This window comes from Mya arenaria, chromosome 12, assembly GCF_026914265.1.
Source record: "Mya arenaria isolate MELC-2E11 chromosome 12, ASM2691426v1".
NCBI classification, from domain to species: Eukaryota; Metazoa; Mollusca; class Bivalvia; order Myida; family Myidae; genus Mya; species Mya arenaria.
Genome location: NC_069133.1, coordinates 1,921,885 through 1,949,484, shown reverse-complemented (window position 1 = coordinate 1,949,484; position 27,600 = coordinate 1,921,885). Strand labels below are relative to the sequence as shown.

General features: G+C 36.7%; 1 protein-coding gene across 1 annotated transcript in view; it reads left to right on the top strand.

Annotated features, from left to right (window-relative positions):
* The window catches only part of LOC128212133 (protein RRP5 homolog), a 34,492-nt gene extending 7,359 nt beyond the window's left edge, over positions 1 to 27,133 (top strand). Inside the window, exons 10-43 of the mRNA XM_052917418.1 lie at positions 343 to 552; positions 794 to 861; positions 1,158 to 1,214; positions 1,663 to 1,723; positions 2,203 to 2,349; positions 2,841 to 3,020; positions 4,619 to 4,753; positions 5,009 to 5,071; positions 5,482 to 5,673; positions 6,234 to 6,308; positions 7,526 to 7,621; positions 7,805 to 8,024; positions 8,340 to 8,474; positions 8,993 to 9,135; positions 9,694 to 9,807; positions 10,316 to 10,383; positions 11,512 to 11,634; positions 12,053 to 12,146; positions 13,252 to 13,334; positions 15,991 to 16,144; positions 16,752 to 16,835; positions 17,327 to 17,426; positions 18,037 to 18,280; positions 18,434 to 18,547; positions 21,297 to 21,413; positions 21,799 to 21,952; positions 22,111 to 22,587; positions 23,160 to 23,270; positions 23,592 to 23,660; positions 24,088 to 24,272; positions 25,036 to 25,204; positions 25,624 to 25,777; positions 26,031 to 26,196; positions 26,603 to 27,133. Of these exons, the coding sequence (XP_052773378.1) occupies positions 343 to 552; positions 794 to 861; positions 1,158 to 1,214; positions 1,663 to 1,723; positions 2,203 to 2,349; positions 2,841 to 3,020; positions 4,619 to 4,753; positions 5,009 to 5,071; positions 5,482 to 5,673; positions 6,234 to 6,308; positions 7,526 to 7,621; positions 7,805 to 8,024; positions 8,340 to 8,474; positions 8,993 to 9,135; positions 9,694 to 9,807; positions 10,316 to 10,383; positions 11,512 to 11,634; positions 12,053 to 12,146; positions 13,252 to 13,334; positions 15,991 to 16,144; positions 16,752 to 16,835; positions 17,327 to 17,426; positions 18,037 to 18,280; positions 18,434 to 18,547; positions 21,297 to 21,413; positions 21,799 to 21,952; positions 22,111 to 22,587; positions 23,160 to 23,270; positions 23,592 to 23,660; positions 24,088 to 24,272; positions 25,036 to 25,204; positions 25,624 to 25,777; positions 26,031 to 26,196; positions 26,603 to 26,762 (4,722 nt within the window). The 3' untranslated portion in view covers positions 26,763 to 27,133. The remainder of the gene's footprint in view (positions 1 to 342; positions 553 to 793; positions 862 to 1,157; positions 1,215 to 1,662; positions 1,724 to 2,202; positions 2,350 to 2,840; positions 3,021 to 4,618; positions 4,754 to 5,008; positions 5,072 to 5,481; positions 5,674 to 6,233; positions 6,309 to 7,525; positions 7,622 to 7,804; positions 8,025 to 8,339; positions 8,475 to 8,992; positions 9,136 to 9,693; positions 9,808 to 10,315; positions 10,384 to 11,511; positions 11,635 to 12,052; positions 12,147 to 13,251; positions 13,335 to 15,990; positions 16,145 to 16,751; positions 16,836 to 17,326; positions 17,427 to 18,036; positions 18,281 to 18,433; positions 18,548 to 21,296; positions 21,414 to 21,798; positions 21,953 to 22,110; positions 22,588 to 23,159; positions 23,271 to 23,591; positions 23,661 to 24,087; positions 24,273 to 25,035; positions 25,205 to 25,623; positions 25,778 to 26,030; positions 26,197 to 26,602) is intronic.
* The last annotated feature ends 467 nt before the right edge of the window (positions 27,134 to 27,600 follow it).

Below are 27,600 nucleotides of genomic sequence, written 5' to 3'. Positions count from 1 at the left end.
GCTTGTTAATATTCTAATGTGGATTTTCTTTGGTCGTTGCAGAAATTTACCATCTTGTAATTTATGCCTTTTAGTGTGAAACAGGCAAACAAGTAGGCTACTTTCGAAATAAGCAATTTCAATGTTAAAGTAAAGTAGCCATCATCTGGGTTGATTGGTGTTTTTTTGTGAACAGTCATGTGTTCTAATAGGTATCTGTAATGCTTTGTCCAAACACCATCGGCATGTCACTGCTGTCCCACCTGGCTGACTCGTACACTGGTGTGCCCATCCGTCTCTTGGTGCTGGTGTATATATATATATATATATACCAGTAGTTATATGTGCCTTGTATATTGTCAGGTATCTGCTGTGGTCCTGTCCATCCACCCTCTTGTAAAGACCATCCACCTGTCCCTGTTGCCCCATCTGGCTGACTACACAGGTGTCCCCACCCCCCTCTTCCCCGGGGTTGGGCCAAGCACGGTACTTGAGGCAGCACGGGTCACCCATGCCGATAAAACACAGGGAGTCTTCCTCACATGGCAGGATAAGCTGCATCTGTACGCTCAGGTAATGCTGATTTAGTGTTATATAGTGCTATTCTTATGTAACAAACAGTGTAATGTAAACAGTTCAAAATCATCTATCCTAATTCCCCATGATTATTTTATAAATGTCCTATCTAATGTAGGTAACATATTCAGTCTTCATTAAAAAATTCTCTGAAACATCGGAATGGGTGATACATGTGTGTTTGTCATATTGTGCCGTCATTTTTTCACTCAGAAAGGTTCACACTTTACATTTACAGCTGCACAATCTCAGTGACAAGAAGATAGAGAATGTGGCTCTTGCCTTTAAGCCGGGCACTACACACAGGTATGTTTCCTTAAATATTAAGTCTGTGATGTGATTTTCATTGCTTTTGCCATGAGCTAGTTGTTGTTCTTGTTTTTTATTGCTATCAATAATATTTTTAAGTAACTGTGTCAAGAGTTTGACTGTGAGTGTGATATAAAATTGTCTTCTTATGCCGAGAATTTTGGGCTCAACTTAACTGTTTCAGTGTTTCACTGCAATTTGAAGTGGGTTTTTTTCAGGACAAGAATTTGAGGCTTCAAGTTACTCCATAAACTGTGTTTGTGTTGGACTGTGTTTTGATATTGTCTTTTCAGGTCAAGGATTTTGGGCTTTTATCCCATGGAAAATCTGGTGATTGTAACATTGAAGAGGTTTGTTTGTTTTTTTTGTGACCAATGTATTTTTTTCTGCCAGTATAAATGCTTGATAATAATTTCTTGTGTATTTTATTTATTAAAAGTAAAAACAATGCTTCACGACTTATCTAGTGGAAATAGAGTTGAATAATATATAGAGGACATGAGTTGCCATTTAGTGCCAAAAAATATCATTGTTAAAAAGCAACAACTGTAAGATTTTTTATCTGACATGACGCACTCTTAGCTCAAAATGAATATTTTATTATTTTATTATATAGTAAAATGTTTGATCCTTAATTAGTGGGGCAATATTACGTAGAAACACAAGATAGTTGTATTAAACTTGAAAAAGCAGTCATGGGATACAAAAGCAACAGTAAATAATTAATTGTCAGATCCGATTATTTTTGTAATCGAAACATCTTAACCATCATTTTTGTTAAACTATTCTGTGTTGTAGGAGTGTTGTGGACGAAAAATTAATGAGCATCACGGACATCCACCCTGGTGAACTAATTGAGGTAAGCACACATCTTTGTCTCAAACATTCCCAAACTTAAAAGGGTCACCTTATCAATGGGCTTACAAAAAATATATATTATAATCATTTAATCACCGGTGGGTCCTAAATGATTTACGGTGATCAACAATAGTCTCATCAGGTAGAAATGCCATATTTTCTGCACCTTTCTTTCAAATTAAACACAGTATCCTTCATAAGAACAATTGTTTTCGATATTTATTTATCCTTTTTGGTAAATTAAAACAATTGTATAAATTGTGGTACTTCTTATTTGGGAGTAAGAGTGCATCTGTAATAGTATGTGAGTATTACAAATAAGATTGATGGTTTAACATGCAAAATCAATTTAAGTATGCTTGAACTGACAAACAATACTATAACTTTAGAAATAGAAGATCTTATTACACATAACAATCATTGAAAAGTATGGCTGCATTATCTTTAGCTTTTAATAATGCTTCTTGGCTTGTTTTCCAGTGTACTGTGAAGGAGTTAAAGCCTAAGGGCATCGTCGTGGAGATGGGTTACCGTGTGTCTGGGTTCATTCCCAGCATACACCTGGCTGATGTGACCTTGACACACCCAGAGGAGAAGTTCAAGGTCGGGACCAAACTCAAGTGCAGGGTAAGTAACATTATTTGTACTTTGCAGAACTACTTTAGGTGGTGTGTTTCGGCATTTCCATCAAATTTCCTAAATAAATGCACGAAATGACATATTTCATGATGCATCAGAAGTGCCTCACATCAATTTTAATCTTTAACACAATTTCTTTTTCTTGTATATTTTTTGGTTGAAATATGATATAAATAAGTGTTAGAAGTGATATATAAGTTCATTTGCTGTTTTAAGCTTACGGAATGTGACAAAATTTTACCTTGCTTCTCAATTAATTATATATTTTTATATAATTTAAAAAAGAAATTATAAATAGGTTATTATACCAGTATTAACTGATAGAGCAGTAACTTGTACACCAAGTTCCATAGTTCATAAAAATATATTTTTCTAGTTTGCATGGGAACTAAAAATCGAGTATATAAATATTAACTTAAAATGAAATTGGTTGTCATGATTGATAGGCACCCTCTAATGTAAATACATTTTCCTGCCAGGTGCTAGAAGTGAATCGTAAGCGATCGCGAGTGTACCTGACCCACAAGCGCTCTCTGTTGAACAGCAAGTACCCGTTGATCTCTGCCATGGACCAGGTGGAGACTGGTATGGTCCTCGAGGGCTTTGTCTCCAGTATACAGAAGTTTGGGGTCTTCGTTACTTTCTACAACCATGTGCAGGTAGGATGAGTTGTAGATATTTTAGTTTAAACTTTTTTTTTACAAATATTGTGCAGTGAGTTATAACAGCATTATATTTATTGCTTTTGTTTGTATGGCGGTATATGTGTTGTGGAGGATACAAACTTGTCGGCCTAAATGAAGTCATACCAAATTGTTTCTAAGTTTAGCGTCTGCCGATTGATAGGTTTTGGGCTTCCCAAAATTTTAAATAAAATATATACCGTATGATCAACAATTATGTTGAATATTTTAATTTCCTTTTACTATAATTCTCACTACAGAACACAAGTTTAAACAACATTCTTCATTCTTTGTACTCAGTGTCGTATTTTTAGTATTTTATATCAGAAATTTATGCATTCTGTGTGATTCCCATGATCAACATACTTAAATTAAAATACAAGTGTCAGACTTTTTCAGGATGGCTAGATTGGCTTTAGCACTAAGGCTTCATGCTAAACATAACAATAATTTGTATGGCCACAAATCAAACTGACATTCCTCTAGTTTAAGAATCAAACCTGGGATGCCTTCAAATGAAGTCACCAAAGATCATCTTTCACGAAGAATTACTGTAGTGATGCTTTAAATTAAATATCTGTAGTCAAACATTTCTTCATTTATAAATCGCAAAATTTTCTGTTACTCAAAAAGGTGATGTTGATATTCAATTTAATTATTATTATTTAAATATTAAATTGGTGATAATTATGTCTTAACAGTCTACAAGTATCTTCCATGGCCGAGAGTGAAAGATAGGTTCATTCCTACCCGAGCGTAGGGTGTAAACCTTGTTTCCGCAAAACACCCTGCGCGAGGGTCGGGATGAACCTATCTTACACGAGCTGCTATGGTAGATGCTTTTTGTCCCACCTCAGTTAAACAAAATTTAGTTAAAATGTTGTTTTTTTGCTGGAACTCTTTTGTGCTTAGTGAAAATAATTGCGTAGACAATTTTAAGACAAGGTTTCCATGATACACTACAGACGACAGTCTTCAACAAGGGAGGTAATTACAATGTGGTGACCACTAAAAGAAGTTCCATACGGGCATTTTATCTTCGCCCGTGGGCAAGATAAGAATTTCTAGCATGGTTAAAGTAATGGATCTACTTATCTGGGGTGGGAGAAATTTGTTTCTATCAAGGCCTAGGTCATGACCCATGTGTGTGTATGCATGCTGACTTATACTCCCACTCCGGCAAGGTCCATTCAGTGAGTGCTCCAATTAGATTGTTAGTCATTTTGTTTTTGGAGCATAGTGCACTGACAGAATGTAACCCTGGATAGAGCTACCCTGGTACTTAAAAATGTGAACCAGTGTATAACAATGTCACATTGGACCCCCGTTTAACGTCCCTCCTGGATGATGATTAGTTGATTTATTTAGTTGTGCGACTGAAAATTGAACCTGCATTCCCGGGATTGACAGTGAAGTGTGTTACCACTAGACCACTGATCCGCCACTACACCAAACCATTGTTAAACTTGAAGCCCATATCCTACATTGACCAGTTCTTCTACCTGTGTCTGATTCTCCTCTTAATTCATTTGAAAAAAAAATCTTTTTTTTTACGTATTTTTTCTTCATTTCAGGGCCTAGTCCCTCGTCCTTTGTTGAGCTCAGAGCCCATTCCATACCCGGAGAAGGTGTTTTATGTGGGGCAGGTGGTCAGATGTAAGGTCATATCTGTCCAGCAAGCAGAAGGGAAACTCAAACTCTCCTTCGTGGTATGTTCTGGATAATCTTGTGTTTTGATGTTCTCTTTAAAGTCGGCCTGAAATAAAAACCCGTTCTTTGCTTATATACAATCTGATTTATCATTTGATTGCTTTCTAAATGTATAGAATTCTGCATAATGAAGATTCAGACTTTTTATTTAAGTGTGTGATTTTGAATGTTATATTTTAAATATTTATTTATATATATTTATGACAACAGAAATTGTCATGGAGCTGTATTGCATAATGATTTTCTTTTTACAGTTGGAAGGCAAGAAAGAGTTTGGAGCTAGGGAGAAGATTCCAGAGGGCTTCAAGGTTGGAGAGGTAGGTTAAGATTTATTTAAAGTCGGCAAGGCAAGATACAAAAAAACATCAGCCCCAACAGCATTTTTTTTAACTGACTGAAAGTTGTATTGCTTGCTGTTTATTTTAATGTTAAAGTCTGAGTAATGTATAAGCTTCTTTTTTATCATTTCTAAAACACATTTACTCTATGGTGTAAATCAAGCTAATTTTAATCATGTGTCTTTTGGTCGTAAGCATACATGTACATTGTATAACGCACCTGTCATACAAACATACAGAAAAGAACATTGAAAGTGGAAAAATATTGAATACCTAAAGTATTAATTTTGCTTTTACAAATGGCTGATTTTCATTAAACTTGTGATCTTTCATTGGGCTTGAAGTTAGATAGGATGCTTAATAAACTGTTTGTAATTGATATATTTCAGTGTGTGAAGTGTGTTGTTGCTCAGAAGAATGCCACAGGGTTGGATGTGGAGATAGGGAATTCTGGGAAACGTGGGTTCCTACCCAGAATGCACCTCTCTGACTCTGTTGACCTGTGCACGGCATTGTGGGAGAAATACCGGGTCGGTGATGAGATCGAGACCACCATGTACTGGAACAAGAACAAGGTGGCTGTATCCTTGCCACTGTCCCATTGTGAAGCATAGTGAAAACTGATGTTAGGCACATATTAAGACACAATTGATTACTCTCCCGCTGCTAACAATAGGGTTTATTACATTTACAATATTCCAACATTTTATGAGGAATTGTTTGGTAACTTGATACCAGGATGTGAACTAGTAACCATGGCTTTTTCATTTTTTACACTTATAGCTTTTTTTAGGGAAATAATTCCTTAGTTAGATAGATTTTTTATTCTTTTTAGCATATAATTTTTTTTCCTGAAAATAATACCCTGTGTCAAGGCGAACCGGTAGATGTTAGGGTGGTCATCACTCTTGTTCTAGCTCTAGTTGAATTTTTCAGATAATAAATTCCTGTATTATTAAATGCTTTTTTTATCAGTAGTATTTGCAGCCAACTATCTGTGTGCACCAACACAATAATGTCGTAAGTGAATATCTTTTTTTATGGTCCATGGAATGGGGACCAATACATGAACATCATCATTAGTCAAACACTCTATATCAAATAGTATATTTGACTTTTTATATTCCTTAACATGTGGTAGATATTGACTTGTAAACTGAGTTTGATAGAGGCAGCCAAGGAAGGAGATCTCTGCAAGACATTTGGAGACATCGAGGTAAGCTTGAGGTGTCGTTTTTCACAATCATTATGTTAGCTCTACCTGATAGCAAAAAATATGTCATTTTGACTACAATTGGGATTTCAAGTTTTGTTATGAACAAGAACGCTTTAAAACAAAGGAGACAGAATAGGTATTACATTGATAAAATTAAAAAGGTCGCTTATTAAAGTGACACTCTTATTCAAAATCAATACATACACATGTAAAACAAACATAAATTTTGAGTGATAAACCCTCAACTTCTTACTAAATAATGCATTTATGGAAAATATTAATTACTATTAACACGATTACAACCGTGTATTTAATAGCTGAAAACGCAAAATATTAAATGATTGGTGAATGCTAAAAGATTTACTGCGATCTACTATGGTCTTATGAGGTAACAACACCATGTTTTCTACACATTTCTTTGAAATTAAACTCAGTATCCGTCATAAGCATCATTGTTTTCAACATTTGTTCATACTTTTTGGTATATTAAAACAATTGTATGTGTTAAATTTTATTTGGGAGTAAGAGAGCATCTTTAATGCATTTCTTGTATGATCCCTTTTTTGGTGATATTTTTTTAGTAGTTTTTTTGTTTATTTCGAAACAAATAGTTTCATTGGTCAGTTTAGTCAAAGATTATTTATTTTTTCTTGTAAAAAAATCTATTAGTTTTGTGACACTTTCTTAATATTTAATTGTCATTCTTCATCTTAAGGCATTTTGTCATACTCTCCTTGATGAGTTGACCCCTATTTCTCTAAGTTTAAACCCACTTATCCATACATAATTAGTTTGGGAGTTTTGAATGTATTTTCACATTTTGGGAAAAAGGTATATAATTTTATCATTGGGAATTGGGCCCAAGTTGGGAAATATCAGGAAAAAGCACTGTAGCTAATCTATTTTTAAAATATAATAAAAAAGATGTGTGAAGCTTATTGTGTAAACAATATTTATCCAATGATTATGACTGATCAATCATATCATTTGAATGTACGCACTAGACTAATAGTGACCTATGGACAACTCTTCCAAGTCTAATAAAATTGGCTGCTGTACTCGACATAAATGTCTGAAATATTTTACAATATCAAAGTTTAATTTTGTCCAGTTATTTGCATTAAGATTTGATAACCTTAATCAAATATTTCTTTGATTATTGTTGACAGTACATTTAAGTTTTAAATGATTAATTGACTATTCCTTGCCTTTTTCAGCCAGGAATGATGTTGCCAGGTGCCATAAAGAACATCATGCCATATGGAGTGTTTGTAGAGTTTGCCAACGGGCTGTTTGGGCTTGTACCTAACCAGGTACCTGAATTTATTCTCTTTCAAATGTTTCCACATGCTAAAAAGTGTTTACATGATGGCTAAAATAATTCATTCACTTAAGTTAAATGTTCTTATATAATATTTCTTAAGTGTGCTTATCTTTACTTTGTGAGTGGAAATTTGCAACTACCAGTATTGATATTCTTCTTTAATTGTTACCAGTATGGTGTGGACAAGAAGGTTCCAGACCTGGGGAAGGTTTACAGGCCTGGCCAGACAGTGGTGGGCAAGGTCGTGGAGGTGAACCAGGAGAAGGCCCGCTTCCTGGCGTCACTACGCATGCAGGACTGTTACCATGGCAACACTGAGACTGGTCTCGACATCACTGAGGCCCATCTGAGCGACAGGCAGAAACTGCTGGACATTGAGGCCAGGGCAGAGGGTAGGCAAGGGGAGGTTTTTATAGGGGTTTATTGTAGGAATGAAAGGAAAATACATATTTTTATGTGGTACTGTAGTTTCAGATTTTCTTTTCATTTGAACCTATTTATACATGTATATATATAATGTTAATAGCCATTTTTTCAATAAATAAATAAAAATGACAGTTTGGTAAGACTTAGCCTATAAATTTATTGTTGGATGTCCGCATTTCATTAAACTCAATGTTTCTACCCTATAAGCAGCATTGCATTTCTTGTATATGCTACATGCCAATTATACAAGTTTCTGATACTCAGTCTTGTATCACTTTCAGGCATGAGAGGCACATTGGCTCGTATCCCGGTAGGGAGTGTACACAAGGTCATGGTGACCCAGGTCACTGACCTAGGGGTCATAGGTCAACTGGAGTCTGGGGTCAAGGTCGTTGTTACCAAGGCTCACATGAAAGGTAAGCGACTGGTTGCATACATAACTTAAGATGTAATAATGACCAAGAAATGGGAGTTCTTAGAATGGGTTATAATAGAGTTCTTGGAATGTTTTATAGGGAGTTCTTAGTTTGCGTTATTGGGAGTCCTTAGAATGCATTTAAGGGAGTTCCTAGAACCTGTTATAGGGAGTTCTTAGAACATGTTATACTGAGATTTACACTTTGTGTATGAAGCAGCAAATAGTATTTGTAGATGATCTCAGATACAATAGATCATATTTCTCAACATGTTAAAACAATTGGAAATGTGTAATTTGCAGCTAAGTTAGTAGAAATGGCTATGAGAAAGACCGCATAATGACAGTTTGAAATTGACAATAATTCTGATCCTCATATATATGTGAACTTATGTTCTGTAAAAGTCTGATGGGAAAGGGTTCATGGAGTTTTGCTCTGTGTGGACCTCAATGTAATCTAACCTAGCCACTTGATGTAATCTAACCTAGCCACTTGATGTAATCTGACCCCAATTCCAGGTGTGGAAGTTGGGGAAGGGGAGAGTGTACATGGAGCTGTGCTCTATATTGACCTCAACAAGCAATGTGTAGAAGTGTCACTGTTACCTCAGCTAGTCAAAGATGTGGACAAGAGAACCAGTGCAAAAAATACACCCGAGAAGGTATGTTGTCTGTTCATAATAGATTGAATGAAACTCCCATCTTATTCAATGCAGTATCACTTTATTCATGTCACTGTCTTTTACTATGATTTATGACAATTCTCATTCTAAATTTATAGTATTAATTGCTTAGTTCTTTCAAAAATACAACATGTACATGAATACACTGAGCAGGTATATATGCATGTACATGAATACACTGAGCAGGTATATATGCATGTACATGAATACACTGAGCAGGTATATATGCATGTACATGAATACACTGAGCAGGTATATATGCATGTACATGAATACACTGAGCAGGTATATATGCATGTACATGAATACACTGAGCAGGTATATATGCATGTACATGAATACACTGAGCAGGTATATATGCATGTACATGAATACACTGAGCAGGTATATATGCATGTACATGAATACACTGAGCAGGTATATATGCATGAACATGTATTAGATCTTTGTCTTGCTATTTGCTGTGGTACTTTTAGTATTGCAGCTTATTAAATGTATGTGCTATGTATAATAGAACATCATATTTTACTTTACCAGGCAAAAGTTGGGCAGAAGGTGAAGTGTGTGGTTCTGCTGGTCAAGGATGACTACGTGCTGGTCAGTTTGAAGGGTCATTGTCGGGGTCAGCTAGCCTATCTGCCTGCTCGCAGGGTAAGTCAAATGATTGGACCAGCCTCTTAGATAAATCTTTAACAGCTTCTCTAATTTTTGACACAATAGTTGAAGCAATCTCTCTATATGAGATTAAGGTTTAAACATCAGTCCCCAATTTCTTGAAACTTCATAAGCTGAACAGACTTAAGTAGCTTATTTCAATTAGCCAAGATACATACTTAAATTGAATTTTGATAAATGAAACAAGGTTTATTGAAATTATCATAAAGATATTTCCTATGTAAAGTATTTTTTTTTTTAAGAAGTCAGTATCACACAAATTATTGAAAAACAAAAAAGAGTGAGCTTAGCTTAATCCTTTTAAAGGGACTTAGGAAGTTTCGAAAAATTGGGGGCCGCCTTAGAGTCACAAAACTTAAACTAACTGCTAGAAGGTATGACAGAATTTCATGAAGTAAAACTAGACATTTTGTGTTTTTAATTTTAGCTTCTTACACAATGTAACACAATGCAAGTATACATTATGTTAATGATTATTTTTCAGCATTGGAATGATGTTCTTGAGAAGTTCCAGTATGAAGCTGGCCAAGAAAATGCCATTATCATCAAGAGGTACCAACCTTTACATGCTCTTGTTTCAATGTGCACATTCTCTAACAGTGTCTCAAGCCAAAACCTGTATCTCATTTTATTTTTAGCTGCTTTAATTGGATAAAATGTTTCAAACAGCCTATAAATGGCTTATTTTTCACCTGATCGCATGTATTAAGACTCACCTGCTTGTTTTAAACTTGTTTGATGTTACTTGTCTTATTGCCAGTTATAGTAAAATTACGGGGACTGTGTTATAGTACCCGACTATGGCCCCTAATTGAGATACATGCAGTGTATTTTCATCCCGCTCACAACTTAGGGTCGAATTGTTGAAAAAACTAGACAAACTTTATGCACAACAACACAGATGCAGGCAAAAGGTTTGTTATTTTATTTATGCAACATAAAAAGCAACGAATATTTCGATCGAAAATTTGGATGTCAAAATCAGTATTCCAATATTTGTTGCTTTTTATGTTGTAATAAGACTCACCTGATCACACTAAGTAAGACTCACCTGAGTAAACCTATTTCAGCTCACCTGATCACACAAAGTAAGACTCACCTGAGTAAACCTATTTCAACTCACCTGATCACACTTAGTAAGACTCACCTGAGTAAACCTATTTCAGCTCACCTGATCACACTAAGTAAGACTCACCTGAGTAAACCTATTTCAACTCACCTGATCACACTAAGTAAGACTCACCTGAGTAAACCTATTTCGGCTCACCTGATCACACTAAGTAAGACTCACCTGAGTAAACCTATTTCGGCTCACCTGATCACACTAAGTAAGACTCACCTGAGTAAACCTATTTCAGCTCACCTGATCACACTAAATAGGACTCACCTGAGTAAACCTATTTCGGATCACCTGATCACACTAAGTAAGACTCACCTGAGTAAACCTATTTCGGCTCACCTGATCACACTAAGTAAGACTCACCTGAGTAAACCTATTTCGGCTCACCTGATCACACTAAGTAAGACTCACCTGAGTAAACCTATTTCGGCTCACCTGATCACACTAAGTAAGACTCACCTGAGTAAACCTATTTCAGCTCACCTGATCACACTAAATAAGACTCACCTGGTCCCATTATTAAGACTCACCTTATCAAACCTGCTATTTCTTACCTGCAGGATTGATGGGGAGACAATCTTGGGCTCCCTGAAGGTTCACGAGGACAGAGAGAAGGAGGACGAGGATCGCGTATCTCATATACCCACACACAACCTCAAACTTGGGGATATATGTACAGCTAGGTGAGTTACATATCAGGAATGTGACCTCTCACTGGTGTGCCAAACCTGGTTTAATAGTTGCTGAGATCTGACTGGTGTTCTATACCTGGTTTAGTTCTTGCTGAGATGGCACTGGTGTGTTTAACCAGCTTCAAGCCTTGTTGAAAAATATTAGCCGTTAAATACATGTGTTTTTGCAATAAATAGCGTTGTGGCCACAAATTCCCCAGTTAAAAAAGCGCCAAAATATCACTAATATATTTTTATCTGTACAAAAATTAAATGCTTTTTGTGTTTTGATCATTAAAGTAAAATGAATAAAACATAATAATACTTACAAAAAAAAAAACTTTAATAATTAAAGATATTTTGAGACACTTATGGTACTTACACTGTAGATAGGCACATATTTGAAAGTTGAGTGGCTGTTTTTATTTAGGACTCGTAAGATCTACAGTGACCAGATCTACATCAACATCAGTGGCACACACGGACGTGTGCATCAGACAGAGATGCTTGACAAAATTGAAAATGTAAGACATTTGTATGATATTATCTAGATGTATTGTAAGTCTTTAAGGATCTGGTCAAATATTCTTAAACATTACTTGCTTTGTAACTGTAATATTATGCTAATATTTTGGAGGCTATTCCATAAAATCTACCCAGGAAAGCAAAATAAATAAATTCTATAAAGGGATGTTCTTTTTGTGCTTTGCTTCTAAAATGTTTAACAAACTTCTGAAGGGGGTATTTTCAATTTGAGAGTGCATTCCGGGGACAGGTTGTATGTTAAAATGGAATAGCCTTTATTCATACAGTAATTTTCTTAGAGTTTTACAGTAATTTGCTATTGAATGCATCACAGTAAGTGCTGCCCTGCAGTTTGCCAAGTGTTGCACTGTAATTTGCTCAGATTTGCGCTGCTATTTGCTAAGTTTTGCACTATAGTTTGCCAAGTGCTACACGGTAGTTGGCCTAGTGCTGCACTGTACATTGCTCAGATCTGTGCTGTAGTTTGCCAAGTGCTACACTGTAGTTGGCCTAGTGCTGCACTGTAAATTGCTCAGATCTGTGCTGTAGTTTGCCAAGTGCTACACTGTAGTTGGCCTAGTGCTGCACTGTAAATTGCTCAGATCTGTGCTGTAGTTGGGCTAGTGCTGCACTTTAATTTGCTAAGAGCTGTGCTGTAGTTTGCCAAGTGCTGCACTGTAATTTGCCAATTGCTACACTGTAGTTTGCCAATTGCTACACTGTAGTTTGCCGAGAGCTGTGCTGTAGTTTGCCAAGTGTTGCACTGTAATTTGCCAATTGCTACACTGTAGTTTGCCGAGAGCTGTGCTGTAGTTTGCCAAGTGCTGCACTGTAATTTGCCAAGTGCTACACTGTAGTTTGTCAAGTGCTGCACTGTAATTTGCTTAGAGCTGTGCTGTAGTTGGCCTAGTGCTGCATTGTAGTTTGCTCAGAGCTGCATTGTTATTCGCTTAGTGAATGTAATTTGCTCAGTTCTGCACTGTAATATGCTCAGAGCTGCACTGCAATTTGTTCAGCACTGCACTGAAATTTGCTCAGAGCTGCACTGTAAGTTGCTTTGTGATGCACTGTTATTTGCTAAGTTCTGTGTTTTTTCAACTTCAGGGAACTTCACCTATACCAGGAATCAAGAGTGATTCTGAGGTTAAAGTCCGCGTTATAGGCTTCAGGGAGGCTAAAACATTCAAGTAAGGCTATTTACAAAGGTGGTCATAGTGATATTAAAGTCTGAGTGATAGGCTTCAGGGAGGCTAAAACATACAAGTAAGGCTATTTACAAGGGTGGTCATAGTGATATTAAAGTCTGAGTGATAGGCTTCAGGGAGGCTAAAACATTCAAGTAAGGCTATTTACAAGGGTGGTCATAGTGATATTAAAGTCTGAGTGATAGGCTTCAGGGAGGCTAAAACATACAAGTAAGGCTATTTACAAGGGTGGTCATAGTGATATTAAAGTCTGAGTGATAGGCTTCATGGAGGCTAAAACATTCAAGTAAGGCTATTTACAAGGGTGGTCATAGTGATATTAAAGTCTGAGTGATAGGCTTCAGGGAGGCTAAAACATTCAAGTAAGGCTATTTACAAGGGTGGTCATAGTGATATTAAAGTCTGAGTGATAGGCTTCAGGGAGGCTAAAACATACAAGTAAGGCTATTTACAAGGGCGGTCATAGTGATATTAAAGTCTGAGTGATAGGCTTCAGGGAGGCTAAAACATTCAAGTAAGGCTATTTACAAGGGTGGTCATAGTGATATTAAAGTCTGAGTGATAGGCTTCAGGGAGGCTAAAACATTCAAGTAAGGCTATTTACAAGGGTGGTCATAGTGATATTAAAGTCTGAGTGATAGGCTTCAGGGAGGCTAAAACATTCAAGTAAGGCTATTTACAAGGGTGGTCATAGTGATATTAAAGTCTAAGTGATAGGCTTCAGGGAGGCTAAAACATTCAAGTAAGGCTATTTACAAGGGTGGTCATAGTGATATTAAAGTCTGAGTGATAGGCTTCATGGAGGCTAAAACATTCAAGTAAGGCTATTTACAAGGGTGGTCATAGTGATATTAAAGTCTGAGTGATAGGCTTCATGGAGGCTAAAACATTCAAGTAAGGCTATTTACAAGGGTGGTCATAGTGATATTAAAGTCTGAGTGATAGGCTTCATGGAGGCTAAAACATTCAAGTAAGGCTATTTACAAGGGTGGTCATAGTGATATTAAAGTCTGAGTGATAGGCTTCAGGGAGGCTAAAACATTCAAGTAAGGCTATTTACAAGGGTGGTCATAGTGATATTAAAGTCTAAGTGATAGGCTTCAGGGAGGCTAAAACATTCAAGTAAGGCTATTTACAAGGGTGGTCATAGTGATATTAAAGTCTGAGTGATAGGCTTCAGGGAGGCTAAAACATTCAAGTAAGGCTATTTACAAGGGTGGTCATAGTGATATTAAAGTCTAAGTGATAGGCTTCAGGGAGGCTAAAACATTCAAGTAAGGCTATTTACAAGGGTGGTCATAGTGATATTAAAGTCTGAGTGATAGGCTTCAGGGAGGCTAAAACATTCAAGTAAGGCTATTTACAAGGGTGGTCATAGTGATATTAAAGTCTGAGTGATAGGCTTCATGGAGGCTAAAACATTCAAGTAAGGCTATTTACAAGGGTGGTCATAGTGATATTAAAGTCCGAGTGATAGGCTTCAGGGAGGCTAAAACATTCAAGTAAGGCTATTTACAAGGGTGGTCATAGTGATATTAAAGTCTGAGTGATAGGCTTCAGGGAGGCTAAAACATTCAAGTAAGGCTATTTACAAGGGTGGTCATAGTGATATTAAAGTCTGAGTGATAGGCTTCAGGGAGGCTAAAACATTCAAGTAAGGCTATTTACAAGGGTGGTCATAGTGATATTAAAGTCCGCGTTATAGGCTTCAGGGAGGCTAAAACATACAAGTAAGGCTATTTACAAGGGTGGTCATAGTGATATTAAAATCTGAGTGATAGGCTTCAGGGAGGCTAAAACATTCAAGTAAGGCTATTTACAAGGGTGGTCATAGTGATATTAAAGTCTGAGTGATAGGCTTCAGGAAGGCTAAAACATTCAAGTAAGGCTATTTACAAGGGTGGTCATAGTGATATTAAAGTCTGAGTGATAGGCTTCAGGGAGGCTAAAACATTCAAGTAAGGCTATTTACAAGGGTGGTCATAGTGATATTAAAGTCCGCGTTATAGGCTTCAGGGAGGCTAAAACATACAAGTAAGGCTATTTACAAGGGTGGTCATAGTGATATTAAAATCTGAGTGATAGGCTTCAGGGAGGCTAAAACATTCAAGTAAGGCTATTTACAAGGGTGGTCATAGTGATATTAAAGTCTGAGTGATAGGCTTCAGGGAGGCTAAAACATTCAAGTAAGGCTATTTACAAGGGTGGTCATAGTGATATTAAAGTCTGAGTGATAGGCTTCAGGGAGGCTAAAACATTCAAGTAAGGCTATTTACAAAGGTGGTCATAGTGATATTAAAGTCTGAGTGATAGGCTTCAGGGAGGCTAAAACATACAAGTAAGGCTATTTACAAGGGTGGTCATAGTGATATTAAAGTCTGAGTGATAGGCTTCAGGGAGGCTAAAACATTCAAGTAAGGCTATTTACAAGGGTGGTCATAGTGATATTAAAGTCTGAGTGATAGGCTATTTCAAAGGGTGTGTATACTGGCTGCGCAATAAAAAATGAAATTCAAGAGAAGTTTGGAATGCCAAAATACAGGTCACTTCTGAGACATTATATTTTAAATCTAGATGTAATATATGCATGTCGAGAATGTTCAAAATGTTTAGCCCCTGTCTGATTTGGTTCCTACAGATACTTGCCAATATCGCATCCCAACCTCCACCGGGCTATGCCAGAGTGTTCAATGAAGCCCAGCATCCTCGCCATGGAAACCCTACCGCCAGACTTCTCCTGTACGACAGGCAGGCTAGACGTCGGCTCGAAGGTTGTCGCCTTTGTCACTAAGGTGAGACATGTTGGAAGAAACACTGTGGGGAACAGATTTGTGTGATTTTCATTGAATGCCTTATCTTGATTGCCTGATCTTTGTTGTTTTCTGTGTGTTACCTTTTGTGAAGGACTGTCTCATCATTTAAGAAATATTACACACCACTGAGGATCACTTGACATTTTATGGACACGTCAGTCAGCCATTGAAGATGTATATGGACTGAGGCTTAGTGAATAAATTTTATAACCGTGGCCATAACTCAAAAAACATTTAAGGATATAAATATATGTTGCTAGAGACAAAAAACTTATGCATAGCAAGGTTCATAACTCTTGCTTTCATAATTGTTGAGTTATGCCCCTTTTTACTATAAAAACAACAGATGAGTGTTGATGTTCGCTCCTTGGTACTCTTGTTAAAGCTTTTACATAAAATCGTAATGAAATTTGGTTTGGTGGCTCCTATGGGATTCCGAGCTTAGATCACAGTTCAGGAGCCCTAAGGTCAAGGTCATTCTTAATGCTAAACCAAATTTGATGTCTTTGGCAAACTTCACTTTGATATTATCTTCTTAAATCATCTTATTAATTCTTAACTTGACCCAGTATCTCACATATTTCAGGTGACCGGTCAGTGTGTGTGGACGCAGGTCAGTCCCTCGGTGATGGGCAAAGTGCATATTCTCCACCTCTCCGATGATGTCAAGGTACACAACCAGCTTTTTATGATCTGTATAAGTGTTTAAACATGTGATTTAGTAATAGTATAAAGTTTGTGTTAAAGGGAACGATATAATTTTTCTATTAAAAAAATAACACTTTTTTTATTTCTTTATTTCTTTCTAACATTTATACACGGTACACCATTCATTCAGGTATGTGTACAAGTGTACGAACTTCAGTTGATACTGATATCCTATAGGTCATTTGTGGTAATTTCTGTAATTCGTTTGGAATCATGCTCAAGATCAATTTCAAAACCATTACTGGTGTTCATTATGAGAGGCCATAAGAAAGCGCCATCAGTCGGGCTTGAACCTGGGACATTTGGGATGAAAGACACTGCTTCCTATATGGACTTGAGAAATGTGATGGAGAAATTTGTTGCCTTCATCTTTAACCTTCTGTTCTATTCATTTAAATGTTTTCTGATATGTTCTAGCATATGATAAACAAGTTCTCTCTGACTTTGATCCAGGTCCTGAAGAAGTTCCGGTTACATTACATTGTGGGGAAGGGCTACAATGCCACAGTAATTGGTGTGGAAAATGATGCAGTAGTAGAGCTCTCCTTCTGTGGTTGGTCTAACTTTCCTCACATGTATTTAAATGTCCCTGTATCATGTATTAATTCCTTAATTATAAAGAATTATGTGGTTTTGCGAAAAAATCCAAACTCTACGGAGTGATCTCCCAAAATAGAAGTTCTTTGTCACCATGACAATAGTAGTTGGATTTCAGCTTTAATATAAAAATAATATTTCTTTTTATGTTTACTTGCAATATTTCCTAAAAGTTTCATGAAATAACTTTGCTTTCAAAGATTAAAAATATTTTGGAAAATTAACTTTTTGAATGAAGTCACATGATATTGATCTTCTTATATGACATCTGACATGTATGACAGCAGCCATTACTGTACTGTGTGGAGATCAGAAGTATCATTATTACCAAAATTTATGTTATCAAATAGAAAACTAGACGTTGTATTTACAGGTTGATGTGTTTCTTTATACTTTTGGTAACTATGGGCCTTTTGTTTAGAACTATTGGTCCAATGCCTATCACTTCGATCCTGATTAAAAAAACTGTGTCAGACTTTTCAAAAGCATTATTACTCCATGTTTAAAGAAAGATCTATTTCCAGATTTATATATATATATATATGATAATGAATGATCTCTTTCAGCCAAGAAGGTCGAGGTTCAGGAGGGTCGGCCGACCCGGGGAATTGTGACGTGCGTACAGCGAGAAACTGGGCTCGTGCTACAGTTACCAGACGGTGTGCGGGGCACTGTAAATCTGACGGACATCACTGACCACTTCCAGGACTCCCCGACAACAGGATTAAAAAAAGGGGACATAATCACTGGAACAGTGGAGGAGTTTAACCTGATAGCCAAGAGGGCAGTTGTCTCCCTTAGACCTAAACGGTTAGAGCTGATAAGTTTTTATTTGTAGCAAAATTCTAAAAATATTTACTTGAGGGGATAAATGATCATGAAGAAAGTAATAAATACTAATAATGCTTATCAACACAGTTATGGCAATGTCATTTGATGTCTTTATATTGATTCACATTACAGGAAGGATGAGGGTGAAATACACGACCCGCGGGTAGGGAGTGTGGCAGAGTTGAAGGAAGGACAGGTTCTGCGCGGCTACATCACCTCTCTCTCACACAATGGAATCCATGTCAGGTGCCGCAATATAATTGCCATAAGATTTCTATAGTATTTTTGCTACCATGCATAGAGAATGATTACTCTAATGTCTGGTTTTGCTACCTTGGGAAGGGATCATACTTAATGGTACAATCAAATCTAAGCTTACCATCAGCAGTCTATTAAATGACTAAGAATGTGATAGTCTATTTATATCATAAATATAGGATCTTACATCCATTGCCATAAAATACAACATAATCAAAATTATTAAGAAACAAGTTTAGGAAAAACTATAAAGGATGTCTTTGGCATGTTTTTTTAAGTTTTCTGTGACAAGTTTCATTTATCTTTATTGCATGGCAATGAATGTTATTTACTTTTATTGAATTACACATTTGATGCCAAAAATGAAGATTCAATTTGTTAGCTCTACTGGCCAAAGGCCAAAAGAGCTTATGCGATGGTAATGTGTACGTGGTATGTGCGTCAGTGCGTCTGTAAACAATTGCTTGTGAACACGATACAGTCTTCAGTTTTGATTGTATCTCGATAAAACTTGTACAGTATTTAGATATCCGTCAGAGCTTGGTTCCTTTCGAAAACTCTCAAAGATCTGCCAACGCATGCCTAGATTATAGGCATTTAGAGTTTTAAAGAAATGCTATTTTTAGCTAAACTATTTTCAGCAAAGTCTGCATGAGTGAATTTTCAATTTTTAGCCAAGTTTACATGTAAAGTCAAGTCTAGGATTAAAGGGAGACAACTTGCTTTTTTTGGTTCTGCAGTTGATTTTGTGAATTACTTTGCCTTGATATTGTTGAAAAGCCAAAGGCCATTTTTTAGCTCTATTGGCCAAAGTGTCTGTAATTCACACATTCATCTAAACAAATTGGTTGTGAATGTTTGTTCAAATTATGCCCCTGACTCCCGGGTCATTACTGGCCACGTCCCAGGGTTCACAGGTTTGGTATACTTTAATTGGGAAATGTTTGGAAATCTTTTTGTCTGAACCAGCTATGCAGACACTTGCTATTTTAAATAAGGTATAATTTAGTGGTCTGCTACCATGGTTGTTCAAATTATGCCCCTGGGGTCAAAACTGGCACTGCCCCGGGGGTCACAAGTTTCCTAGAGACTTATTTAAGAAATATTTTTTATATCTTCTTGTTTCAAACCACAAGGCTCATATTTTTGATAATTGTTGTGGAGCATCATATGATTTCTCAAGCAAAATAGTTGAAATTATGCCCCTGGGGCCATAGCTCGCCCCACCCCTTTTGACCTTTTTTATTTTTAAAGCTACAGCAATGAAATTTGGACCATGTGTACAGTTTTGCAAACGAGCATCATTGTTGTCTTCGGATGACCTTGACTTTGACTTTTTGGCCAACTTTTTTTATTTTTAAAGCTACAGAAATGAAATTTTGAACCATGTGTACAGTTTTGCAAACGAGCATCAATGTTGTCCTCGGATGACCTTGACTTTGACTTTTGGGCCAACTTTTTTTATTATACCCCCCAAAACAAAGTTTGGGGGGGGGTATACTGGAATCGGGTTTTTGTCCGGGATTCATCTTTGTCGTTATTGAACAAATCTTTTTCAAACTTTCAGATATTAATGGCCATGATGTAAACTTGCGCCTCTGTGAAATTGGTACGGGTCACATGACCCTGACCAGAGTTATCTCCCCTTGATGTGTTAAAGTAGGCAAAATAAGCCCTGTCCGGGATTCATCTTTGTTATTATTCAACAAATCTTTATCAAACTTTCAGAAATTAATGGCCATGTTGTAAACTTTCGCCTCTGTGAATTTGGTACAGGTCACATGACCCTGACTGGAGTTATCTCCCCTTGTAGGCAAAATTATCTCCCCTTGATGTGTTAAAGTAGGCAAAATTAGCCCTGTCCGGGATTCATCTTTGTTATTATTCAACAAATCTTTATCAAACTTTCAGAAATTAATGGCCATGTTGTAAACTTTCGCCTCTGTGAATTTGGTACAGGTCACATGACCCTGACTGGAGTTATCTCCCCTTGTAGGCAAAATTAGCTTTGTCCGGCCTAACTCCAGGGCAAACAACCTAGACATGGAGGGAGGGGGGTATTCGTTAGCCTATGGCTTACAGTTCTAGTTTTTAAAGCTACAGAAATGAAATTTTGACCATAAGTACATTTTTTTTTTTGTCAGATGACTTTTACTTGGCACATATTAAAAAAGTTCATGCAACTAATCAGCTTACAACACTTCCTGTCCTCAGATGTTGAACGTGCAACGTTTTCAGGTAACCCAAACACAAAATGTGAACTATATGTTTGTTGCCTTTTACCCATACATACATGCTCTGGATTGAAAATGACCACAAGAGCCATGCCAGTAGAGCATAGACCCTCATGGGCCTCTTGTTTTTCAGTAAAATGGTTGAATGCTAAATCAGAAGGGTAAAATTATGTTGATGTAAAGTTGTATTACACTGTGTAATATAAAATATATGTTATGGTTGTTTTACACAAGAAACTATCAACATTCTGTAATAAATACTTATTTGATGTCTTAAAGCGTTAAATGCATAATATAGCGTGAACGTTTGCAAGGTCATTCATTTATGATGGTCATGTGAAAACTTATTACTCTAGTTAAATATAGTATGACTGCTCCCTTGAAAACACTACTGACCACTTCACTGTAGGTAATCATAGCTCAAATTGCCTATCCCAGTATACAAAAAAACTTATACTACTGGAAAAACATTATTGCAACTGACCAATACCTTTCCCTTCCAGCCTGGGTCATGGTGTGTGGGGCATGGTGCCTCCAGATGCCATCATAGCTGATCGCTCCCTTGACCACACTACTGACCACTTCACTGTTGGCCAAGTTGTCACAGTCAAGGTTAAAAGGTAAGAATAAACTCGGACTGAATTTTAGTAAAAACTTATTTAGTTACAATGATTGTTAAAGAACTTATTACAACATTATATTAATCGCTCTCGTTGGTGAGAGTGTGATCTTGTATTGTGGGGAAAACTTGGGTACTTGAAGTAAAACCCACTTGTCCAGCTTAGTAACCACGAACCAAACTCACATGAACTCAGTCCGGGAATTAAACACGAGTTCTTTAGGTGAGAAACGAATGCGCTAACCACTCCACTAACCAGACAATTACATACGGAATACATTTTTAATTGTTTAAACTTCAAATTTAATGTCAAGCTGTTTAAGTGGTTCTTGCAAAAAGTTCCAATATTAAACCTCTGAAAAAATTTGTTGGTCATTTATTTTTAGCAAAGCAGAAGACGGCTCCAAGATCAACCTGTCCATGCTTCAGAAGGACACAGGGGTGGCCGTCAAACTCGGCAAGAAGAAACAGCGACAGAGAAAACGGACGCTGTCTTCATCTTCTGTTGGGTCGGACGACGGCGTGTCAGAGAATAAGAAGGTAAAAATGATTTATCAAAGAGCTGTTCCATTTTAACATATAACCCACCCCAGAAAGGTACTTTCAAATTGGACTGTACCCCTAAGCATCCAGAGCTTATGTGTTATGCAATTCAGTTTGGCATGATATATCTCAACTTATTTTTCTTATCGTTTTAGGTTAAACGACAAAGAAGTTTGTCTGCAGGCAGTGTAGACATGGAACAGGATGCAGAGGACAAAGCTGTAGATAGTGATGTTGAAGAGGACATTGCTGATCATGTGGACTTACCTGTGATGAAAGTTGAGAAGAAGAAGAAAAGTGGAAAGAAGAAGTCTTCTGATGACAATAGTGATATTATCAGTGGTATATCTGATCTTAAAACTAGAAAAATAAGTGAAAGTTCAGAAACTGAAAAAGGAAAAAAGAAGAAAAGAAAAAAGAAGGGTGAAATAATTGAAGATAAGTCACAGGATCTGGTGTTAAGTGACAAGGAAAATGAGGTCATTGTTAAAAGCAAGAAAGTATCTAAAAACAAAAAAGATAAAACTGTTAAGACAGCTGAAACTGTATCTCAAGAAGTGATGGAGGATAGCGAAGGCCATGATTCTGACAGTGGAATAGAGGTTAAAGTTATGTCCACAGCCTCTGAAAAGGTGAGTAAACAATCATTTAGAAGTCTGAATTGATGTAGAGCTTTAAGAATGAAAAAAGGTCTATATATTTGCATCTTTGGGTAGGACCAATAATGATCAGTAGAGATGCATAAAAGCAGTATTTTTGTTTGATGATTCTTGAAAAATTAAAACAAAACTTTCTTTGTCATAAAGCCTGCTTTTTGTTCCCAAGTCATAAGCAAGTTTATGTTATATTATTGTATTTCATTATTTGCTTTTCTATTTTCAACAAAAAAGATGAGGTATTGTCATACCCTTGGTGTCATTGTTATGGGCGTTGTCATTGTGCAATGTTTTTAACCTTGGCCTTAACTCACAAATCATTAAGAATTTGAAATAAAACTTGTTTACATATTGCCAGAGACAATACGCACATACATAGCAGGGACCATAACTCTGGCTTTAAATATTGCAGATTTATGCCCCTTGTCAACTGTAAATACCAGACAAGTGTTGTCACAATATGGATATTCATGTTCATTTGATTTTAAAAGGATTACCTGGTAGTCAGTAGTTTCTTCAATTTGAATGACCCAATTTTCTACTTTCAGAAGCCAGTACTTGATGTAGGGGCTGGATTTTCCTGGGATACGGAGTTCAAGATCCCTGCCCTTGGCTCAGGGGAGACCAGTGACGAGGACTCCGACGATGACAACAATCAGGTTAGAGCAACCACCTTAGAGCTTAACTTCGAAAGGACTGGCTTTCAAGAATATATTTGAAATAATCGTAATTTGAAGTTCAATGTGAAGTCTACATTAAATTTGTTTTCTAAACTGATCTTTTTACCAATGGCATTCCTATATGTATAATCATGTATATTCTATCATCACAAGATGTGTGTTAATTGGGAAATGTTGGCATCTGGCAATAAGTGCATAATAAACCATAAACATGCTTTACACAGACCATGAACAATGGCACATCCTTTCCAAATGAACCAACAAGCTCATACTGATATTTATGAATCGTATATTTTTCAGCCACAAGTAAAGAAATCGAAAGAAGAGATCAGGCGTGAAAAGGCTGAGGAAGAAAAGAAGTTATACAAGGTATTGCATGTATATCTATATCAGAGATCTGTCAATGGCTTGGTACTATAATCATGATACAGTTTTATCAATTTCTCTGTCTTTACCCATGCATACTATCTGAATGGACTATATGTGTGTTTATAGTCACCATTGCCTTAGTAATAGATGCTCAAGAGTTGTCTTTCTTTTTTTCTTTTCTTTTTTGGAGTGAGTGAGGGTATGGGGGTAGTTTTCGATTATAGGAACACCAAACCTTGTTATTTTTAGCTTAAATTCTCTGAAAATCATCATCGGTTACAAAAAGTTAACAATACTTACAGGAGTATAAGTTTGTAGCATATTGGGATCTTAGAATGACAAGCCCCAGTTTGTCTAAAAAAAAAATTATAGCTGAGAAGTCTAGTCAAATATGTATGAATTGAGCCACTATTGAAATAACTTTCAGTATGAGATGGAAGTGTTGGGTGGGGACAGAAGGCCAGAAACATCAGACGACTTTGACAGACTGGTTCTCCAGTCTCCCAACAGCTCGCTTGTCTGGTTGCGCTACATGGCCTTCCACCTGGAGTCTACTGAGATAGACAAGGCTCGCTCCGTTGCTGAGAGGGCTCTTAAAACCATCTCCTTTAGGTAATTTAAACATGAAGTCTGTTTTATTCTTTAATGATTTGTTATAAGTTGAAAGCTTTATATTACCTAATAGTTGTTCACATGAAACTAAGAACACTTACTTTATATTATAGACTGCATATACATGTTAAAGGTTCATTATTTTCACTTAAAGACAAGAAAGCACACTATCATTGCGCTAAAGTAACACTCTTGTAGAAAAGCATGTTTTTAGTGTGCCAAAATAATGAATGCAATTGTAGAAAAAAAATGCTTTCAGTGTGCCCAAATCTTGTTCTTGTAAGAAAGAAAGCAGAAAAAAAATATAGCCGGTAATGAAAATAACAAAAATCTTATCAAATCATAGCTGTTTCAATAAAGTTCTGGTAAACAAATAGAAGTTTTCAATTTCTGGCTCAAACTTAAATGATCTGTTTATACTGGGTAGATTAGATCGCAAATCATTGCAGGAAGATTATGACCTGTGTTTGTATCTTTTGTGCTTATTTTCCTTTTAAAAGTTGTTGAATTATGCCCCTTGACCAATGGGAAAAAAGTAGTTTACAGCAGCCCTTGCGCGTACTGGTCAGAAATTGGCTAAGGGAGAGCAATATTTGATAAGCATATAAAGAGGCTGAGCTGAATTTTCTACCTTCTGTGGTGTACCCTGTGCTTATGAGTGTTTAATGATAATCAATGAAAATCCCCTGAAAAGCCTCCCAGAAATATGGCATTTATATATACATATCGATGAATATAACATATACTTTGCTTGTTGTTTCAGAGAGGAGCAGGAGAAGTTGAATGTCTGGGTGGCATACTTGAATCTGGAGAACATGTATGGCACATCTGAGTCTGTGGGAGAGGTTCTAGCTCGAGCCACCAAGCAATGTGACTCCATTGCTGTCAACCTCCAGATGGTCAACATATACACAACATCTGGCAAGATGGAGGTGAGGGTTCTCCTAATTCATCGCATGCGAAGCATTGTTGACATTATAGTGATAAGTTTTGAATGACTTTTTGTGTTCAAACTTGGTATGAACATTGATCATGGTCAGTAGATGACCCCTTTTGATTTTGGGGTCAATAAGTCAAAAGTCAAGGTAATATAATGGGTTTGTGTGACCTTAACTGTACAAATTATGAGTGCAACTATGTATGTAGTGTACAATTGTTGTGTTCACTGTGAGGCGTCCATATCATTGTCACACTTTCATTACCAATTAACAGCTTTTAAATGAATGATTGTAGAGTATATGGTCATTGTGACTTTACTAGTACAAATAATTGATGCTCTTAACAGGCAGCTATCCTATTTGGGGAATTCTAGTGCTTTGTATGTGTTAAAGTTATTACAATATCCTTACAGGAGGCTGAGCAAGTGTACAACAACCTGGTCAGGAAACATTCTGTCAACAAGAATGTCTGGCTCAAGTTTGGGGAGTTTTACTTCCAACAGGGGCGGTCTGACTCTGCACGAAAACTCATGCAGAGAGCCCTTAAGAGCCTGGACATGAGACATCGTAAGTGGCGAGGTTTATTTGCTGCTTAAAGTAACAGGGTTTAACCCATTGTTGTTCTTGAAACACTTATTGAGTCAATTTTCCACATGATTCTGACAAAGAGGTACTCAGAGGTTATGTTTGACAAATATTTCTTATCTACCGGGTATGTTATTTTCCATTTTTTCTCTGGCAGTTTTTCCCATACTTATTATATTACATATAAAACTTAGATGATACTCATTACAATAAACATACATTTCAAAATTTACAGATGTGGACGTGATTACACGGTTTGCCCAGTTTGAGTTCAAGCTCGGGGAGCCGGAGCGAGGCAAGACGATGTTTGAGAACACCCTGAGCACGTACCCCCGCCGTACTGACCTTTGGTCAGTCTATATCGACATGGTCACCAAGATTGGACAGCATGATAATACGAGGTGGGTGGAGTTGTTTGGTTCTATTCTTTTGTAGTTGCTGTTGCTATTATTTATTCATAGAAAAAAGGTTGACATTACTTTGAAACAAGGCACCTGGGATACACATTAACACTTTCCAGTCGCATTCAGAGAATAAAAAATATTTTGAGCTTATTTATGGGATATTTTGAAAGATACTTTGCCCATGTGCCAACTGAAATTTCAGGCTTTGTTTGCACTTAACTTAGATCGAGATATAGGTTTGAGACTATGTTTTAAATGGAATTAAAGAAAAAAAGCTCAATAATATTATTAAAATTATTGTATAATCTTTTTTTGCATATCTATCTGAAGAATTATAGTATAGTTCTAATACATGTACATAAAGATCTCATAGTTGAACCACAAACATTTACATATGTTTCAGGAGCCTCTATAACAGAGTGATCAGCCAGAAGATGTCGGCCAAGAAGATGAAGTTTTTCTTCAAGAAGTTTCTGCAGTTTGAGGAGAAATTTGGGAGCCCATCCCAGGTGGCTGAAGTGAAAAGAAAGGCCCTTCAATATGTGGAGGCTGGGGCTGAGTAGGGGGTGAATGGAGGTGTAGGGGTTGATAATTTGTTTCATTTAGAAACGGGAACAGGCAGCTGATGTCAGAAGAAAGGCCCTGCAAAATGTGTAAGGAGATCATCACATATTGTGAGAGTGAGAGCTACATGTACATGTAGCATTTTATAACATTGACTCACTGTGTGGCCAGACATGCATGGACTTACGTGGCTGTATATGAGTGTACATGTATGGTTTGTTTCCAAGATTACATTTGACTTTATGAAATATGAAATATACATTGGTCTAGACTTGTTCCTACTTGCAGGTGAAGTCTTTTTGTTTCGCATAGTTGATGGATTGTAATCGTACAACTTGTACAATATAGATATTAAACTTTTAATTCTTGATTCTGTGTTTTGCCCCTCCCAATTCACACTCTAGTGGTGGATGCACACTAATTTTACACCATAGTGTTGCGAAAGCGTTAATGGGCTGGCCAGAATACATGTAGTTGTTGTATATTCAAATAAAGAAGAAACCGTTTAATTATGCCATTTGTCAAGCATAAGTGTACACATTTGCAAGAAAACGACAGAGATGAGAGGCACCAATTTCAAGGGAGTCTGGCTATGTACTGGTACTTGGCACATTCTCGGGAAGTCGTCGCTTGGGTTCCAAACTGTTCTAAGTATGTTTTGGGGTCAAATAGAGACAATTATATCACTGATATCGTCTATTCGAGCTCGATCATGTAGTTGGACTTAGAACAGTCAGTAAGTCAAATTAAGAAAATTATTCATCATTCCATAATGGTCCAACTCAAAAGTCTCCCGCTCTCATAACTTCCATTATACTGTTCTAAAGTCTTAAATCG